This window comes from Pseudopipra pipra, chromosome 9 (assembly GCF_036250125.1).
Source record: "Pseudopipra pipra isolate bDixPip1 chromosome 9, bDixPip1.hap1, whole genome shotgun sequence".
Lineage (NCBI taxonomy): Eukaryota > Metazoa > Chordata > Aves > Passeriformes > Pipridae > Pseudopipra > Pseudopipra pipra.
The window spans coordinates 27,295,954-27,315,132 of NC_087557.1; the positions used below are offsets into that span (position 1 = coordinate 27,295,954).

The 19,179-nt window shown below is 44.8% G+C and overlaps 1 protein-coding gene across 10 annotated transcripts in view; it reads right to left on the reverse strand.

The window, feature by feature from the left end:
• Positions 1-19,179, reverse strand: part of RNF220 (ring finger protein 220) — a 218,860-nt gene that overhangs the window by 18,589 nt on the left and 181,092 nt on the right. For 5 of the 10 annotated variants that reach the window (XM_064665407.1, XM_064665411.1, XM_064665410.1 and 2 more), the window contains 4 exons: positions 13,719-13,815; positions 12,587-12,673; positions 10,834-10,889; positions 9,038-9,116 (listed from right to left, as the gene is read on the reverse strand). In XM_064665407.1, coding sequence (XP_064521477.1) covers positions 9,038-9,116; positions 10,834-10,889; positions 12,587-12,673; positions 13,719-13,815 — 319 coding nt within the window. Of the gene's footprint in view, positions 1-4,924; positions 4,970-9,037; positions 9,120-10,833; positions 10,890-12,586; positions 12,674-13,718; positions 13,816-19,179 lie in introns of all 10 variants that reach the window. The other 5 variants (XM_064665409.1, XM_064665403.1, XM_064665408.1 and 2 more) reach the window with 3 other exon arrangements.

The following is a 19,179-nucleotide window of genomic DNA, read 5'->3' on the forward strand; positions in this document are numbered from 1 at the left end:
TCTCATTTATTGGGTTTATTTGTTTTTAGACTAACCTTCTTTAAAGAGGCTGACTTATAATCCTGTAAAACATTGTCACATGTATTGAGGAAATTGGCAAGGATGCTAATTTATTGTCCTCTAGGAAAAAAAGCTCTCTTTCCTTGATTAATGTATGTTTTTGTATTGTAAGATATTAAAGAATGTTGCTTCACCTGTAATTATAGAGAATAGTTTACTCTGGCAAACTGCCCTGGCTTCTGGTTGCCAAGTTATGAATAATGCAATGTTCCCCATTCTAATTTCCGTGTTCTAAGTTGTGAATTTGGAGCGGGGTGCATGCAAGGGCACACACACACACACAACACTCTCAGTCACGAGCGCCTCTATTTTATACTTGCTTGCACAACTTGTTAATACTGGCATCTGCCTGCCAAATTCAGAGTTTGCTTCTGACTAATTTCATCTTGATGCAAACCAAAAAATGTTGTCTCTTTTTCCCCACAGAGGAATTATTTCTCTTACACTTGCATGCACTGCCACAATAGCACTGAGGGGAGCTTATCGCTGCAAGAAGGCATTTTAAGCCACTTTTAGTAGGGTCTTGGGTAAAGATTCCTTGAAGAATTTAATGACAGAAAAATTCATTTTGCTTTCACATCTCCCCCGCCTCCATAACACAGAACCAAACAATGTCTTTACAGAAGCGGGAAGTAAATTCAGGCACTGGCTCTTTCTCTTCCCTTTTCTTGGCCCGCGTTTCGCTGGGACACATGTGCCCAGCCCCAATCAAAACAGAGACAGATGGCACCGCTGATCATTCAGAATGGAAGGAGCCTCGGAGTCAGCATGTTTGGATGCATTTGTAGGGCTACGCAGTATCCGCTGGCCACTGGGACTGATTTAAAAAGGCGGCGAGTGAAAGTCTGAGCCTGCGCCAAAATTTTAAATGTGCCATTTGAGCAATTATGGTTCAACATGAAAGCTGGGAGAAAGAATGCGTGGGTCATTCTGATTTAGATTTAGAGACTATGTCTCCTGTTCCAAAGAGAAAATAAATGCAATCCCACTGCTTTACTGGAGCAGATTTGGTGATAAAGGAAAAAGCCATGCTACAGAAAAGTGGTTTGCTGCAGCAAACCAGGTTCTGTTGAGGCAGCACAGGCTGAGTTAGAAAATCATTCTGTAAAAAAAGTTCCTAAATAGAAACAATTACTCAGCTAATGTGTTAATGTCTCGGTTCACTTTTGAAACGTATTCTTCATGCTGGTGAGCCTAATTGTATTTTTAACAGATTTGTGAAGGTGCATCATGGTCTTTTTTATCTTAGTACAAGCCAGGTCCACAAAAGGCAGGCGGTGGAAATGGAAAATGCAGCTCCTCTGAGGCACACAGGTTAGAGGTTCCAGCCTACTGAAACTTGCCTCCATCCACAAGTAAACATATTTGGATTATGACCAAACTCCACATATAGCTAGGCAGGTCTATTTTTCTACTGGAAGACTTATGGCAGCTGTAACTTGTCATCCTACTGTGGCCTGGAGCTGGTCTAGTATTATTGGTAGCTTTGGTTGGACGATCAGGGCACAGAATTATAAAATATCCATGAAGGTGAAAAAGGAATAGCAGATTCCTAGGGCTGAAAGGTGCTCAGAAGGCTGGACATGCAGACGAGCCTCGCAGGCAGCCTCTGCGAGCGATTAAATAAATGCCTTCTACTCCCATGGCCCACGTCCAAACGACCGAAATAAACAGGAAATATCTATGCTACTACAGCAGCACTTGGACTCATCTATAGCCTTTTAAGGGCTTTACCATGGAGGTGATATGCTTTCCAGAACCTCCATTCATGACCGCTGATTGGAGGTACACAAGGGCAGTGCGGTAACACATCCTCCAGGCAGCTTCCTACAACTGCTGCTGCCGCCCCAGAACTTTTACACTGTTGCTGTTTCCTTTGCGGGGAAAGAAAGGATCAGAATTAGCATCATTTAAGGTAATCGCGCCTTCAAAAAGAAACATGAGGCTATTAAAGGAGGCCACGGCACATTAGTATCACATAACCAACTGTGGTCCCAGAGCTGGAAGAGGAAACCAGCAGTGCAGTGGAAGGACAGGTCATGAGCCGGCTACCTGAGGGAAAAGCCGGAATGCTTATGCAACCGAGAGGGAAACATCAGCTTTTTACAGACAAAAACTGTCAAAAAGGAAGAAAGAAGAGAATGGAAAAATATGGATGAAATGCCCACAGTGGTGTGGAGTAAGGTTAGGACAAGCAGTGACACTGAAGTGAGGGCAAAAAAATCACCACAGATATTAAACTACTTTAATTACATTACTAGCTACTACACTGCTTCTGTAAAGGCAGTGCTGGGTTCTGTGTTACAGCAGCAAAGGAGATATGAAAGCACAATGAATTCTTCTTGCAGTCAATTCTTTGCGAGATCTTTACCAAGCTTTAACTAAATGTGGCTTAACACTCCTTCTTGCAGCAGTAAGCTCCCCTCTGCAGTATTGCAACCGTGCATGCAAGTGTAAGAGAAATAATTACTGATGCTACAGTTGTCCCAGACACAGTTTAGTGAGGTGTAACACAAACTGGTGGGTTTTTTAGTACTATTTTATATTTATACTTACTAATTGTAGCCTAAGAAATGCATAAACTACCAAGAGCTGTAATTACAATCATCCTGTTGTCATACAGCAGCTGGCACAGCACAAACACTTACTGGGTCCTGCCACAACAGTCAGTGAGTGCCAAGGAAAGCAGTAGCCCTGTCACCACCAGCACACAGCCAGCCTGTGCAGCCAGGGCTGCCCCTCAGCAGATGCAGGAGAGCGACAGCGAACTGGCAGCGGACGGGGCACAACATGATCCCGCTTCTGCTTTTCAAAGGAACATTTCCATCCAAACACGGAACGCAGCCTACGTAAAAATAATTGTTACTTTTCTCCTGAGAGCATCTGGGCACCACACAAACATTTCCTAAAAAAATATCAGTCCCTGCCTCTTAATTCTTGCAGTGTAGCTAAGGGATGTGAACAAACAGTCACATCCTCAAAATATTTTCAGAAGGAACACGGCAAGATCCACAATGCTCCATCAGAGACATTGTTAAACACGACAGGCTAATTTTAGGGACGAGTCCTCTATCTGACAAGCTGCTCACACATCTAAGGGCAGAATTCATCTGCTAGTAGGCAGCTGTTTGTGTTTTATAAGCTAAAGTTTCTTTTACCTATGGAATAACTCCAATATTTCACAGGGAATCATCATCCATCTAACTGAAGTACCCTCTAACAGACCATCAGCCTCATATCCCCTTTGAAATAGCACAGCTGAGCACTTGCTGGGCCACGATTTATTTTTTACCTTCTAAGACATCTTGGTAACTCTATAGCTCAATAGTGACAGTCGAATTTCACACTGCGATAGCCCCCCATCGATTTTTCATTCCCAGGAAGCAACTCTACAAATTAAAGTTAACAGCATTTCTGAAACTAAGGAAAAAAAAAAAAAAAAAGGAAAAGAAGGGGCAGGCAAAAAGACATAAATGGTAAGATGCTTTAACTGCACCCCCAGCATAGGAATAGAATTCCTTCCTGGGGTTTTCACCAATTATGGGACAGGGATGCTACTGCCCCTGAAACCAGCAGACCCCTGGGGTTTGCAGATGGTTCAGCTCTAAAACACCACAGGATCAACAGACATAAGAGTTCCTTCCTATATGAAGATGACAAAATCTATAGAAAACTGTCCCAAGGCATGAAATCAGACCAAACCTCTGGACAACAGCTGCACTAAACAGAAACACCACCTTCCCCCAGGTCTGAGCTTGTACAGTCAGCCTGCCTCGCTGAGCTTCGTTAACCACCACCCTGTGAAGACATCGATACAATTACACTTTGCACAGTGGTTATAAATGTTTGAGACCACCATTGGCACATGAAACTTCTACCCAACAGTTAGAAGAGGGAGCAGAATAAAGAAACACAGCCCAGCTCTCCACCGTCACAACCCAGAGGGACGAAATGGAGCATCTCCCTCTGCACCCTTTCAACACTGAACACCAGTACACAGTACAAACACAATATTACATATTACTGAATTAGTGAAAAAGACTAAAACCTAAGAAAGAGAAAAATCTAGACACAAGCAGCACAGCCTAGCAGCTCTTTCTCAGCTTGGCTTTGACAATCCCACACTTCAGTTCATCTTCCTGGATCCTCTCTCAAGTTCACACGGGCTGCTCTAGGACTGGACCCATCAGCAGCATCATGCTCTCGCAGAACACAAAGGGTTAGTTCATTTATGACCCAAGTTAATTTTTTAATTCTGTCTTTGCTATGAGATGTTCTTGTCTCCAGGCAAAGCCTATTAATAGTGTGACACTATGGAGAGGAGCTGGGAAGCGCTTATCCTGTGGTGTGAATTCACAGCAGCTTCTGTTACCCTCTGACATACCAGCTTAAGCATGGCTCCTTCCCTTTCAGGCCTCTGCTAATCCTCTGGCTTCACACACACTCTGCTCCCACCCTGACCCACCTGCCTGGGAGCAGGGTCCCCACGACAGACACTGCTACCTCCCTGACTGCTCTCACACGCTTCACTCTTCGCACAAGGACCCCAACCTAAACTTGTTCAATTTTAACTGATGCTCCTTCCTGTGCTGCTGCACCAGAGCCCCTCCAGAGCTGATGTTTCAGAGCAGCTGGACTGGAAAGAGGTGAGGTGGGGAGGGGGGAAGGGGAGGAAAGAGGAGACAGGAAAAATAAAACAAACACAATTGCTTTTTGTCTCTAAAACCCTCTTTTTAACCCAGCGAGCGTCTCATCCAATGAAGCATGATAAGCATGAAGTGTTATATAAAGAAGATAATTATAAAGGGATTTAATGCTTGGCAGGCTCGTATCGCAAGGTTCAGAGCAGAGGTAGCATACTCACTTAAACAGCCTTGTGTCCAGGTTTGCTATTATGCAGGCAGCACGGCTGGGGCCAAGCGGAATCAGAAACAAGATTTGTTTTACAAAAAAAAAAAAAAAGCACAGCCCCCTTCCCACTGAGGATGGCAGTTCCAGTCCCACCTCCTTCCACTTCTGTCCCATCCCTGATTAATGATGTTGTCTGCCTGATTTATGACCCACCCCAACAGATTAGAGTTTCCCTCTTCAACCTCCCCCCCTTTCACCCCTCCCAGAAGGCACAGCCACACTCTGCTGGAAATATTAGAGAATTATTAAATAAACATTCATACGTCATGTCTCTTCCCATACTGAGCTCATCGTAGTCAACGCTCAGCGGCCGGGTCCTGTTTGCTTTGGGGCTGACACCAAACAGCTGGAGTGATTCATGGAGAGGCTGGCTACAATGCTCTGTGCCATATATCATGCTCGCAGCGCTCCCTGCCCCGGCGGAGATAAACTGATCAACCACAACGGGCTGGAATGAATTTATGACAACACAAAATTGAGGAAAACAAATGGGAGGTGACCCAGTGGGCCACTAACCCAGACTCTCTCGCTGGCCTGCAATCTAGTCTGGTGGCAGAAAGCAAAATTGAACATTGGCACTCTGAATTAAGATGCTGGCTTTTAACCCCGGGGAACCTCGGTTTCAAAACGGCACCAGACCCTCGCAGGAGGCATCTTGGGAGGGAGCAGGGAGGAAGACTTTTTGTGGGGAAGGTGCTTTTTGCAGCTCTCTGTGCGCAACAGTGCTGAGAATACGACGTTGGCGGAGCAGCTGGGGGGGTGCCTGTGCAATTAGGGACCAGCTGCTCTCCCTGAGCAATGCTGCATCTCAAGTTGAGGTAAAGTAGTGTCGCACTAGCTGAGCTTTGCCTTGGCAGTGGCTGGGGTCTTCAGCAGACAGGCAGAGCTCAGACAGTGTGATGCTCCTTCACCTGTCCCCATGAGCCTTCAGCACCCCAGGGTGTCTCCCAGACACCCCACATGGCTGAGATTAGAAAAGCTCAGCAGGGCTGAGACACCCTGCAGTGTTGGGAAGGAGAGCTGGGAGCAGCACCTTGTCTCTCACCATTGTGGCTGCCATCTGAAGTTCAACACTATCAGACGAGATCAGCTTGTCCAAGCTGCTGATGACCTGGCACGGCACAAGGAGTGGAGCAACAAACACAGACTTACCCCGAACCCCATCTAGTTGTTCTGCATGCAGGAGACTCTCCCACAAAAACCCAAGTTTAGATTAAATGAACTTGGGCAGGCAAACAATTTCAGCTACAAGGAGGACTGCTTGCTGTACTGTATTAATGGATTAAAAAACAAGCAAAACCACGCTGCTCTCTTTGCTTGGACTTATTTTTGGAAGAGGGGAGGAAGGAACGTCATTCTTTCGAGAGAAGGATCAATACGCAGATCGCTGCTAACTCTATTAGCCACTGCTCTGAACGGAGAGCACGGCTGACACAGGTGCTAAGCCATGTGCTTCTGGACAATTTTTAAAATGCTAATGAGGTGCTACACAAGGTTTAACATGCCAATCAATAATACTCAGATTTAAAGGCAAAAACTGAAGTTACAAACAATGGAGTAAAGTGATGCTGCCAAAAACTTCCTGTAAGCACCACCCAAAACAAGAAAAATGAAACCAATTTAGCCCCAGATTAAGAAACAGGAACTAGAGATGAATCAATTTAGCCTGTTGGGCTGGGTCGCCATATATCATGGCTCAGCAGTGGAGTGGGAAACAGCCAGACAGTGAGAAACCCTTCCCCCTCCTTTCTGTAGGCTTCTAGCTCTGATCCCTGTTATCAATTAATTTAACAGAACCCCTCTACACAGACAAGCACACAGAGCATTGAGACTCCTTAAATGGCAGGACAGAAACTATTTATCACACATGAATCTCAAAGGAAAGAAGAGTAAAAAAAAAAAAAGCAGCTAGGAATTCTCCACCTGAAACACCATCTTGTTTTCTGAACCTCGGTAAAATAAAGCACCTTAAATAAAAAGGTGCCCCTGCAACTTTCAAAAATTAATGTTTTTGGAAAGACTGAACAAGACATTTAAGGAGTTTCCTGCAATTTCTATTGGGTTTTGCTGACTTTTAGCAGAACTGAAGCTTTAGTGGGGCAAGGTTATTGCAGAGCAAGGTGTGTGTTCTTATACATGCACACACACACATACACGCTCTCCCCACTTCACAGCAGTGTTAGCATGAGAGTTGTTTGGAAAGGATTCTGGGACCCTTCAAAAGATGCTAGCTAAAGCCTCTTTGATCAGATTATTAAAGCTATGTCAGTTTTATCACTTGAGCTCAAGTGTTCTGGAAAATGTCAAATCCTTTCAGCTCCTGCAGTTTAAAGATTTTCAATAGGAGTGGATCTGGGAGGGTGGAGAGCTGCTGGGCTGACAGGCAGGAGGCCCAAAGGGAAGCCAAGCAGCAGCTGAGACAGAGGCTGACAGATTAGGGCAGAAGGCATGAGCCCTTGCCACCAAGACAGCATGCACTGGTTGGCTCTCACTCCAAGGACAAATCTGCTTTTGCACTGACCTGCAAGCTCCCAGACTTAGTGGTCCTTGGCCAAAGTCTGCTCACTGAGAGGCATCGAACAGCAGACAGCCAACATTTGGGACATGCTAACAAAAAGGCTTGTAAAAAGGCAAGTGCCAAGGCAGCAAAGCAATGTTAAAGTTTCCTCTGCAGCAGGGAGTTTCCCCAGTTAACCCCTGACTGTGAACATATGTTCTTCCAGGCTGCCTGAACTGTCAGAGATCCAGAAATGTACTGGGGACACAACCTCTCAAGTCAGGACCAGGGGCAGAAGGAGAACAAATTGCATTAAAAAAATTACAACTTTCTGTGAAGTCAGCTTAATGCTACCACCAGATTTTTCCCCATCCTAAATTATCCATGGACTTCAACCCAAAATGTAATGTTTAAAACCCACCATTTACCTCATTGCTTCCACCTCATTCAAGCTGTTTGGTCTCTCACTTGATCTTGGGGCAATGTTTTATATCAAGCAATAATCAACTTAAAACACTGCCCCATCCCAGCTAATGCAGTCCATGGCAGCAGAGAAGAGTCTGCAGTTTTAGGTTTGGACCATCAAATCTGTCTGAGCAGTAAGTCACCCTAGCAGCACGTGGAAGGAGGCTGAAAATGTTACTCAAATGAACAGTGCAGATAAAACCATTTATTTTTATCCCAGACTAGACTGCAGCACATTCAGTGAGCAGAAAGGGACAGGAAAGGAGATGCCCAGGAGTCCCCTGCACTACTGTACATTCAAACACAGGGACTTAAACTTCTAAATCACTGGAAGGACTGTAGGTAAAAAACTCAGGAACTGAGACATTATTTCTCTTAGAAACCATACAAAGGCACAATATGGATCTTATGGAAAAAGAAATTCTCTTAGTGTGGCTTCTGCCAAGTTACACTGCCGTTGAGGAGCAGCATCTCTCCCTTTTGCTGGAGAGATGGAAGGTGGAACATGCAGATATCACGGAGAAAACAGAATAAAGACCACATGAAAGACTGCCCTCAAAAACCAAGGTGCAATGACAAGGTAACTTCTCCAGTAAAAGTAGGATCCCATGATACATTTGCAGGGGGAATCCAAAAGATCGAAGTACAGCTTGACAAGCCAATTGCTTTTGTCAGGTTAAAGTGGGTTTTGAATCTTTACCTCTTGTCCAAAGTTCCAGCTCTGGTCTAGGCTGTTATGCAACACACAACATTTAAAACCCCACGTTAACTAGAATATGATGGAAAGCATGGACAGATCTATTTACATATTTTAGAAGGCGGTAATTTGCAGTGGAGAAGCCCTCTGGAAGCTGTGCCCAATTCCTTGTCACTGGGTACCTGCCCACACAGATATGTGCTGGAGAACTCCCCACAGGGCCTCTGTGACCACAGCAGCAGCAAGTGCTCCAAGTCCAGGCTTCATGTTGGAGCACAACTTCCCTTCTCAGTGCTAAAAGCTTCAAATATGCCCACCCTCAGATCACCACTGCTTTTGAGAGCACCAAGTGGGACACTACGGTTCCTTAAAACAAGAAAAATGGAAGCTATCCACTTCACACTCACTTTTCAATGTCACTGTTCTTACAGGTCTTCTGCATGGTCTCCTGTTTACTGCTTTCACCATTACTCGTTGAGGGCATTTCTGCTGAGGGAAGAACAGAAAAATTAGTAAGGAACATCTGATTATTGCAATGGAATAGACTGAGCAAGTCACAGTTTCAGAGGACCCCAATGAGTCATTTTCATGCCAATTCTCAGTATGAGAGAGAAGACACGGATGCTACATGTCCCTGTCTGGCAGGGGGAGGCTCTCTCTGGACAGAATGCTTCTGTGATTCAAGGCTGAAGATACAACCTCTACCCTCTTCCCATTTCATCCTGACTGACGCTCACAGTTGTACCAGTTGTTTAAGCCAGGATTTCATTCAGAAGGATTGATGCAGCTGCCACACAGAAGTGTACTTCTACAAAGGTGGGTCCAGAGCAAATCCACACAGCCCAGACCCAGCTTCTCCCTTTTGCCGAGAGCCCTCAGACACAAGCAGAAAAATGCATGTCAGGTAACTAGTATGACAGAACTGCTCATCATGGCTGCTCCCAGCACTGGAGAGGGTGTGAGACACCAGCTGGAGATGAGACATGAACTGTCCTGGGGCCAGCCCCGGGGCTGTAGGTTCAGCACCGTAGTTTCAGGTAATAAAAGGTATGAAGAAAACAGCTCATAGCAAATGTCATCAGAGCTGCTTCCCTCATCACCTCTGAGGCTGTAGCTACTGCAGCTGATCATACCTACAAGCTGTGCTCCTACATCACAGAAAATAAATGTGATTGCCTATCCCACAGAAGAAAATGCCTGCGATAGATATCCTATGCTCTCCATTTAACCATCATGCCCTTGGCAAAACTGGTTCTACTCAACCCCCTCCCACTGACAAGCAGTTATGTCTTGTAGGTACTTTCAAGGCTGGGAATCAAATGCCCAAAGCATGACAGTTACAGAACAGGGAACAAAATCATTGGGACAAGTCTCTTCAGGTCGCTGAGCTTCAGTTCCCTTCCTAAGGGAGCTGGAGCAGCACTGCCCAGCTCTGGAAATGGATTTGGCATCTGCAGCTGGAAAGCGCCAGGTTTTATTATTCTCATATTTCCACTAGGTTGCTGTTTACACTTTTAGTGCTGCTGGCATTAAATAAAAAAACCCAGCAGTCAAATGGTTTTAACGCTTCCCCCTTCCTCAATGGTACGAGCTTTCAAGTAATGCATGCAAAGGTACATATTCACATTAACTCATTTGCTCTGGATTCTCAACTACAGGTCAAGAAGTAGGACAGCTCCTACAGTTACCACTCTGAAAGCTTCAGAGACGTAGACTTTTCTTGCCATACAGAGGCCACCAAAGACAAGATCTACCCAAAAGACCATGATACAATTCTCTAGCATACTCTTTCAAAGAAGGGAAGATAAGAAAGCAGATGAAAAAAACCCAAGCAACAGGTGTGCCTGTGTAGTTTAAACCCTCAGCAGCTGAGCACCACCATCACACAGACTCTGTAGGCTCCCTCTGTAATACAGCAGTTTGCCTTTTAGTGACACAACAGCAAGTCAATCCAATCCCTATCTCTTATAACCATACCAGTTAAGGTGGCATTTTTAGGAACTTCCCCAGCTGCCATCGACTACAATTAATTGTGCTGTAAAGTTTCAAAAAGATGGTGTGACTGTACGTGCATATATATCTGATGAAACTCTGCATGAGCATTAGTAACTACTCTGCCCAAGTACTGGCAAGCAGAACATATGGAATATCTCTCTGTCCTCCTGTAGCTTACGAATTAATAATTTACAAGTTCAACACTCACCGTCGCTGGCCCATTTAGAAAACTCCGGTGTTATTCGAGTACTGGGTGTGCCACCACTAAAAGAGAAAAGGGCAGAATGCTAAAGGTTGAATATGGAAAATTTTGCTGCTCAGAAAAAGATACCCCTTCCACCCACCACTTCTCTCTCAATAATTCTATCCATCAGTCTAGGCTTCAAAACGCGAGCAGACGGCCAGCTGCAGGAGGTGTTTTTGTGCTACTCCACATTTCTACCACTGTTCTCCCTACCTGCACTTCTAGCTGTGACCTCTGCAGAATCCCACAGGGGTTGTGATGCTGACTGAAGGCTGGGGATTCAAACAGCACCTGTGACCTAAGGTTCATTTTTGAATGCACTGTTTCAAAGATGAACTTTACTTGTGAACAGAAACCCACTGCGTTGCAATAGCTTCTCCCTTTAGGAATAACTTTACACCTTCATAAGCCCCATCTTTTCCATCTTCCCATTTGAAAAACAGTAGCACTGAAGTACAGACAACTCCTAAACCTGTCCATTCACTTGCAAGCCAGTAAGAGAGACTGTAAGAGAAAGGAATCTTTGAGCAGGCTGTGAGTGTATGATGCTTCAGCTCTCTGTGCCAAGACAGCTGCACTCAAAGGTAACACAGGCTCAGGCTTCATGGCTTCAGCTACACCACTGCATTTCTACAGAAGCTCACCAGAATTTCAAGGTGCTTTTACAAACAACATCACCTCTCCTGTTTTAGAGATGGGCAAACAAGCCCAGGAAACATGCAAGGACCTTGCCCAAACAGCAAAACAATGTGTTAGGTGCAAGACACATGAAGGACCTGGGTCTCCTGGCCTCAGGTCCTCGGTTGTCTCACCAAGCATAAAGTGTCCACAGCCACTGATAACCCAGTATCTTCTTGCTACAATACCACAGTCCTAGCCGTGAAGGACGTTCAGCAATTTTTAGGCCCTGCCTTTGGACTAGCATGGTTAGCAAAGTATTGAATGGACCAATGGTTTGGATCCAGTATGGCAGATGCCACTTTTCTATGGAGTGAAACCTAATTTTGTACTAGTGTTTGCAATAGGCTAAGCAGTAAGAAAACTTCATTTCACTGCTCTATCAATCCCTTCAACCTTGACCTCAGAGGATCACTCAGTGAAAGAGACAGAGGGGTAATTTAAGTCACGTTTTATGCAGGGCAGAGGGCTTGGAAAGCAATCCTAGCTCCCTGGTATAAGACTTATTTTATTTGCCTAGAATGCTTTCCCAAGTTCCCTGAATGCTGGCTGCCTACATTCTCCACATATGTATGTGGGCAGAGCACACATCCTGCAACAATCCAGAGCTGAATACAAAAGGATTAATTTGCACATGCCACAACATGTAATGGGATGCAATGAAATCACAGCCTGGGTGCCAGACTCCTACTGTGCTGAACAAGATTTGGATGGGCTCATGCTATACTACTAAGAGACCATAGTGAAGCAAGATGATGCCTTAGTACAGCACAGTTTCCTCATCAACAGAATTCATCTTCTGTCCAGCACTGTTCAGAGCAAAGACTGCACTGCCTGGGCAGTGGGGTGGCTCAGGGAGGGAGAGTGTGCAGGGAAGCTTTCTTGAGGCTGCACAGACAGAAATGGAGACCCATCTGTCAAGACTGTGCCTCTTTGTAAGTCTCTCGTTGTGACCTTAGCATTCAAGTGAATGAAGATTTTCCACAAACTGAGATCCCCCAACAGTAATTAAAGTGATTTGGAAAGGCATGATACTTACTTTAAAACAGCACCTCGGAGCGCCTCCCTTTCTTTGGCTTCACCTGGCTCTTCTCCAGTGCAAGGGATAACGTCTGCCTCTGTGTACCTGAGCACAAGGGGTTAAGGAACACACAGCCTTGCTGCAGAGATGGTTGGGACACTACGGGATACAGAATTAATTCCAACTGGGAACACCTCAAAAGAAGAGGGACTGGTAACCATGAAGGGGCTTGCTTTTAAACTCTGGATTAAAGTTTTGTTTTAGGTGGAAGGAAACGACAAAGTCTTTTGAGAGTAACATAATGCCACTGCCTCTTAGAAGGGGAAAATCAATTCCTCAACCCCTGCAAGCCTAACCTGAACAATTCCACTATTTCTGTTTGAGGTACAGAGATCTTTTACCAGCTAAGGGTTGGGGCTTCAATCTTAAAGGCTGGTACAGATTTCAATAAAACCTAATTCCATAGGTTTTATTGAAAAAAAAATTACAGTTAGAGCAGTGTCTGCCAATACTCTTGCAGGAATTCCTCCTTGATGGTTGTTACAGCTGCTGCAGGGCAGAAGTCTGCCCACAGCTCTCCCAGAGCTGTGTCTAAAGAGCCTGGCTCCCAGATAGAGAAATCCCCAAATGACAGTTGATAAGAGTAATGATCTCTCAAATTATAAAAATTCCCTTAATGATACATTTGCCCATAAACTGTTTAATGAAAGGAAAAAAAAAAATCAGCCTGTCAGAGGGGAAGGTGAAAAGTGCTTACTGAACAAAACTCTTGAAAACAAAGGGGGGTCTTGTGGAAAATAAACTCAATTCCTACCCATGGAGCAGGAAAAGCTATCCATATGGAAGAAACCTGGATGGAGACAACAGATTGCTTATGGAACAGAAGAAAGAAACATTAACTGATCCCCTGAAATGTCTCCTCCAGACATCAACCAGGTCTGAAGTGGTGCTGCCATCAACAGAAGGATCTCAGAGGGAGTAACTGGGAATCCCAGCTAGTGCAAATAACATGGTAACTGGAGAAGGCCGTGTCATTTCCAGTAGGGCTGGACACAGATTATCCACCACTTCCCAGGGCAGTGCTGTAAGAAAGGTAGCTGCAGATGCACCTCTGGGTTCCCTCTCAGTAAGAGCCTTTCAAAAACGATACTGTGGTTTCCCGTATTCAAGTGTGTCGTCTCCATCCACATCCAGGTCAGCGTCACTGTCTGGATTCTCCTTCCCACTGCACATGATAAACCCAGAACCTGAAGGAAAATAAAACACATGGATGAGCATTTAAATTGGAGATGAAGTGTAGATCTCCTAAGAATGGTGCTGCAGCACCAGTCTGCACGATGTCCTTTACTCTTAACAGGTTCATAAAAGGTATCACCTCCAAAGACTGCACAAGAACACTCACAGAACTGCTCTAACTTCCTAGATTTTATGTTCCAAATGCCCCCCAACATTTAAAATCAAGCATTCCTGACCTTTAGCTCTATATGAGTGATTTTAAAATGTAAGGGTCTCTCTCAAAGGCAGAAAAAACAATGAAGCAAAATAGGAAAGACTGATTTTTCACAGAAACAGTTAACACAAAATCGACACTATTAGCAGGTAAGAGAAGGCCACAGGGACATTCTGAATTAGTCCTTAATTCAGATGCAGAGGGCAGGGAAAGGCTAAAATACAATTAGAAATATCTTTTTCTTTTTAAAATGCATTTAGTCATGGCTTAGATTTTTTACAACTTAATACACTTAAGAACAGCAACCCTGTTTCTAGAAGGAGGGGGGGGAATCACACTTCACAGTCATTAACAGCTCCTTACAAGCACTTCTTATATGAGCAAATTCCAATGCAACTCATCAAGAGTTCTGCTTTTCCAGCACAGGTGGGTCAGGCACACGACCAGTCCCAACTCCAGCAGGAAGCAAGCCTTTACAGTTCCACCTGAGACTGACTGTGCAACAATTGCCACTTTTTAACAATTTATACATTTATTTTGGTTACCAAGCATTTTGTTGACCATTACTGCAAACTGTACTCGGGCTTCCTTTTAATTGAATCTGCCTTCCTTTTAATTGAATCTACACCTACAAAGATTAATCTTCATATGGTATTTGCTGTCTAAGGTTTATTAATAGAAGGGAAACTACAGAAGAAATATATTTACTCTTTATGAGAGCTAACATTGAATATGCTTTCTCCCACGAGACTGGACATTAAGCAAAGGTCTCCTGAACCCCAGAGTGTTGGAAGGCCCTCTTTTGTGTTCAATTCTGCAGCAGATCTAAGCTGTTTGGGGACATAAGCTTTGCAGATAGAAATGTGCTCCCTTCACCTGCCTTCAGTACTCCTTCACTTACACCTGGCTCAGACAGAGGTGCCTGCTGGGGCCTGAAGGACCATCCAGATGGCTGGTGACCCAAGTTTGTGGTAGATCAGGGAGCATGTCCCAACTGCAAACACTGAAAGAGTAAGGCAGATGTCGCCTTGGCCTTGCACAAATGCCCCAAAATGGGTACGTTCCCGCACTGTTAATGTGGTTTTAAATGCAGGATACAGGCAAAAAATTATTGTAGGAGCACTGAATACTACACATATGTCTGAAGAATGAGGACATTCCAAAGCATTAGGGCAGCCTTTTTAGTGCTACAGATGTCTGAGCCTGTTCATCCCACTGGGCTCTCACCAGCACACTTACACAAGCCCAGAAGAGTGAACTATATTTCTAACAGTCTGCATCTGTGCAGAGAGCAGGGCAAAGCAAAGGTCTCATTTCCAAGGACACCATGCAGACACAGTTCTTTACTGTGGCTCTCTAGGAATGGATGCTCTCGCTGAATCATTAAGCCCCCAATAAAATTTGTTTATATGGATTTGATATTTCTCTTCCCTGAATATCAAGAAGGTCCTTAACGAGTGATAGCTGCAGCACGACAGCGATTTTAAGACTAACCTTTCCCTAGAAGCATAAACTACCTTTTACTTCCAAGTAATTGCCAGACTTAATTTTTAGCAGAGGTAACACAAGCAGCACCAACAATGCAGGAGCCATCCTTGCAGGTCAGCCCCGTGGTGTCACTGGGGCAGCCCTCTTGCAGCAGACCCCTGCTGGAGTGTTTCATACTGGCTTTATGCTGCCAGCCAACACGTGTCACGAGCTGCCTCCTCTTGCTGCAATGGTTCATCCAGTAAATCTTGACTCATTCAGTTCATCACAATGTTTGGGAGAAGATTTAGAGGAGCAAGAGAGACCTGTCAAAGAAGCTGGACAGTCTTTCAAAGCTGCTTTAAAAGTCAAGAGTGGGCGATGGGGTGGTAATTTATAGGCATGGCATTTAACCTGCAGTAACACCATCCCCTGCACCTGGCATTACTTTAGCCCATCACTTCTCAAAGGCCATAAACTTTGGACACACAGGTCTTCATTTTTCTTGTAGCTGTGGGAAACACAAATCATGTAAAGCTGGAGCTGTGACTTGGCCAGTCCCAGGAGGTGATCTGAACGTTAGCCAGACAATGAATACTTGGAGCAAGTGCCTTGGTTGGTGGGGGAAGGTGTCCAAAAGAGTGAAACGTAAGTGGGACCACTCCCTGTGTCCCTCTCTCTGCAAGGATGCCAAGCACACAGCAAACGTACACCTTTCCATCAATTTTGTTTCCAAGTGACTCAAGCCAACTAGTGGTTTATGGCTAGAGCTTAAGACAAGAAGATCTGCTTACTGCGATACAGGTTACAAATATTAAGGCACCTTGACTTCAGAATCCTGGTGTCCTTGCTCTCAAAACCTTTGTACTTAAGAAAATCCCTTTTAAGTCTGAAAGGAAAATACTCCAGAGCTTTTGCTGAATCCATGTCTATAATAGGAACCACTGCATTGCCAACAGAGTGCTATGCTCCCTACATAGGGAGGGGTACAAGGGGGAGGGTTTGGATAGTATGTGTTGCAATGGCAGATACACACCGGGATGATCTGATATAGCCTTTTAGTCAGAGAGAAGGGCACAGCAGAAGTAGAGAAGTTCACAGGTTGAGGGGCACGAGAAGGGTAAATTTTCTTTTCTAATCAAACAAGGACTCCCAGAGTGATGACTAAAGGAAGGCACAGTGAGGTGATCCAACTCTCAGTTTTTCAATAAATTTGGATTTTATTTTTTTTGACATGACCAAATGCGGTCCACTGCAATATGGAAAAAACCTCCCCGATTCAGAAACCGTTTGCTAACCAAAGTAACCTCTGTGAATCTAGAAAATACTCTGAATATAAGCTGTGCTATCAGCTTTAGGACTTCAGAAGCTGCTTTGGAAAAAAAGAAAAACAAAACCCACAAAATACGTTTCTGATGCGAATCAGGATTCATAAAACCCAGTACTGCCCCTGCACACAAGAGAACACCAAAGGACAGGATGCAAAGCTTGGCCCAGCATCACCTGTGGAATGAACGGCCTGACATCAGCATCCTAATGCCCTTTTTTCTGCAGCAGGGATGGATTTTGAGGCCAGTTCCAGTGGGATGGCGTTTGGTGCCACAATTTCAACCTGACCCTCCTTGTCTAACTTCCTGGGGTTGCTTCCATGCACAAAGCCAGTGAAATCACCCATGCAGCTGTTCAAATATTTGACGTCTGAACTGCTTGACATTATTCATTCATCTCAGGCTCATTCAAACCAGATTTCTGGACAAGTGCTGTTATAAATGGATTAAGAGGACCACTAAATGCAAGGAAGGCCCAAAATGATCACACCTGCTTCTCACTAACTCAGCCCAAATGTAAAGAGGGCTCACAACTTCCAGCTCCTGCTGGTGGTGTACACTGCCATCCAGGAGCAAGGAAAACATGAAACGGAGCGCAGAGGGCAGAGCGGAATAAAATGGCCTTTGCAACAGCATTGTTTTGGACCTATTAGAGGAGAACAGGAGCTTCCAGAAGACCCCCTACCACTACAGTTGGGTGATTTGCAATTCAATAGCATGCGCTGGGAACAGAGAAGGGTTCCTTCAGCAAGGCTCGGCTTCTGAAGGTCACGCAGTAATTCACAGCCATCAGCATCAGCAACACTGCCTAGAGCGGACCTCTAAAGCCAGCAGAGGTCAACACTCGGGAACAGAACTTTATCCCCACGTGTTAATGAAGTGAAATCCAGCAACTGAATGTTAAGTTGTGAGTTTGACCTAGGAATTCATAAGAGACACGATGTGTTATTCACAGAAGCAGCTGTGACTTTCTGGAGTCACCCAAGGCCTGAGGAACGTAATTCCACATGCGAATTTAAAAATGCTGCTTTCAGATGCAAAAAGAACAAACCCAATGCAGCCTCTCCTATAATGTTGCTGTTCCTTGTTGAAGAACTTTTTTCTCTTGCTGTGCATTTGGTAGGAGGCAACCACTTGTCATAGGCTGCCAGCCCTGATACAATTAGCCTTCTGATGCTAAAGCAGCAGGATTCTCTGACAGTCTTAATCCCAGCTGCCTCCTTAAGGTCCAGACAAACAGGAGTGAGCAGGCAGGTCAGACGCTAGGGCCATTAAGCAGAGAAAAAACAAAGTTACAGCTCTGTCTCCAATCCCCATTGCTCTTGTAGCCAGGTGCTCTGACAAGCAATTCCAGCACTGGTATTGAGTGGCACCTCTATAAACCCTGTGACAGTTTGGGAGACAAACTCACCCATCAATCAGAATGTACCTATCAACACCACTTACCTAGCACTGTGTACACAGCTTTCTTTGCTTGGGCTGGCCTCAGAGCAGTCTGCCTAAGCACCAATTCAAGGCACTTTCTGAAAAATTTAGGTACTCTACACAAGCAATGGTGTTTTTGAAATACTGACTCAGAGGTCTGAAAAGCAGAAAAAATTTGCCTGCCTCTTCACCACTGCCAGCTGCAAGCACTGGCAGGCTACAGGAATCAGCTGAGCTTGAAAGAGAAAACACTTCACACCCTTTCCATGCACCTGTTAATAATGGCTGGAGATAAATCTCACCAGAAATCCTTTCCTTCCCCTTTTTCTAAGTTGTCATAGCACTTTTCTTTCTCCTAAATCATCTCCTGTGCCTAAGCATCCTCTCTGACCTCTGCACTGCTTCTCAAATCTCACCTCCTGTGTGCAATTCCCCCAATGACCGGTCACCTCAAGATCTCTCAAGTGAATGGTGGCCCAGGCTGAGATCGAGAGTCATTAACATGACAGATAAGCAGATTCACAGAACAGATAAAAGGACTTCACATTCAAGTCCCTCCTTTTCTCCATCACATTCAGTGGCAGATGGTCAAAGTGACAACATATGCTGCTTCAGGTGCTGGCAGCACTGCTGGCTCCTGCACAGGCACAAGCTTACAGGGAGACTGGCAGTCTTAGGGGTAGAATGGTAAGACAACCAGAGCACTGCAGACCCAAAATGAGCCTAATTTCATGAGCACAGGTAGGAAAGCACAGATTTACTGTGCCCAACCTCTGCTCCTCAACTCCTGTCTGGGCACATAAATCAGTTTTGGGGGTGAGCTGTTATGTATACATTTAATTATATGTTTATATTTAATTGTCACTCCAAACAAAGCCAAGGAAGAAAACTAAGATGTCACTATTATTATTTGCACCACCATTACGAATGCAGCTACCAGA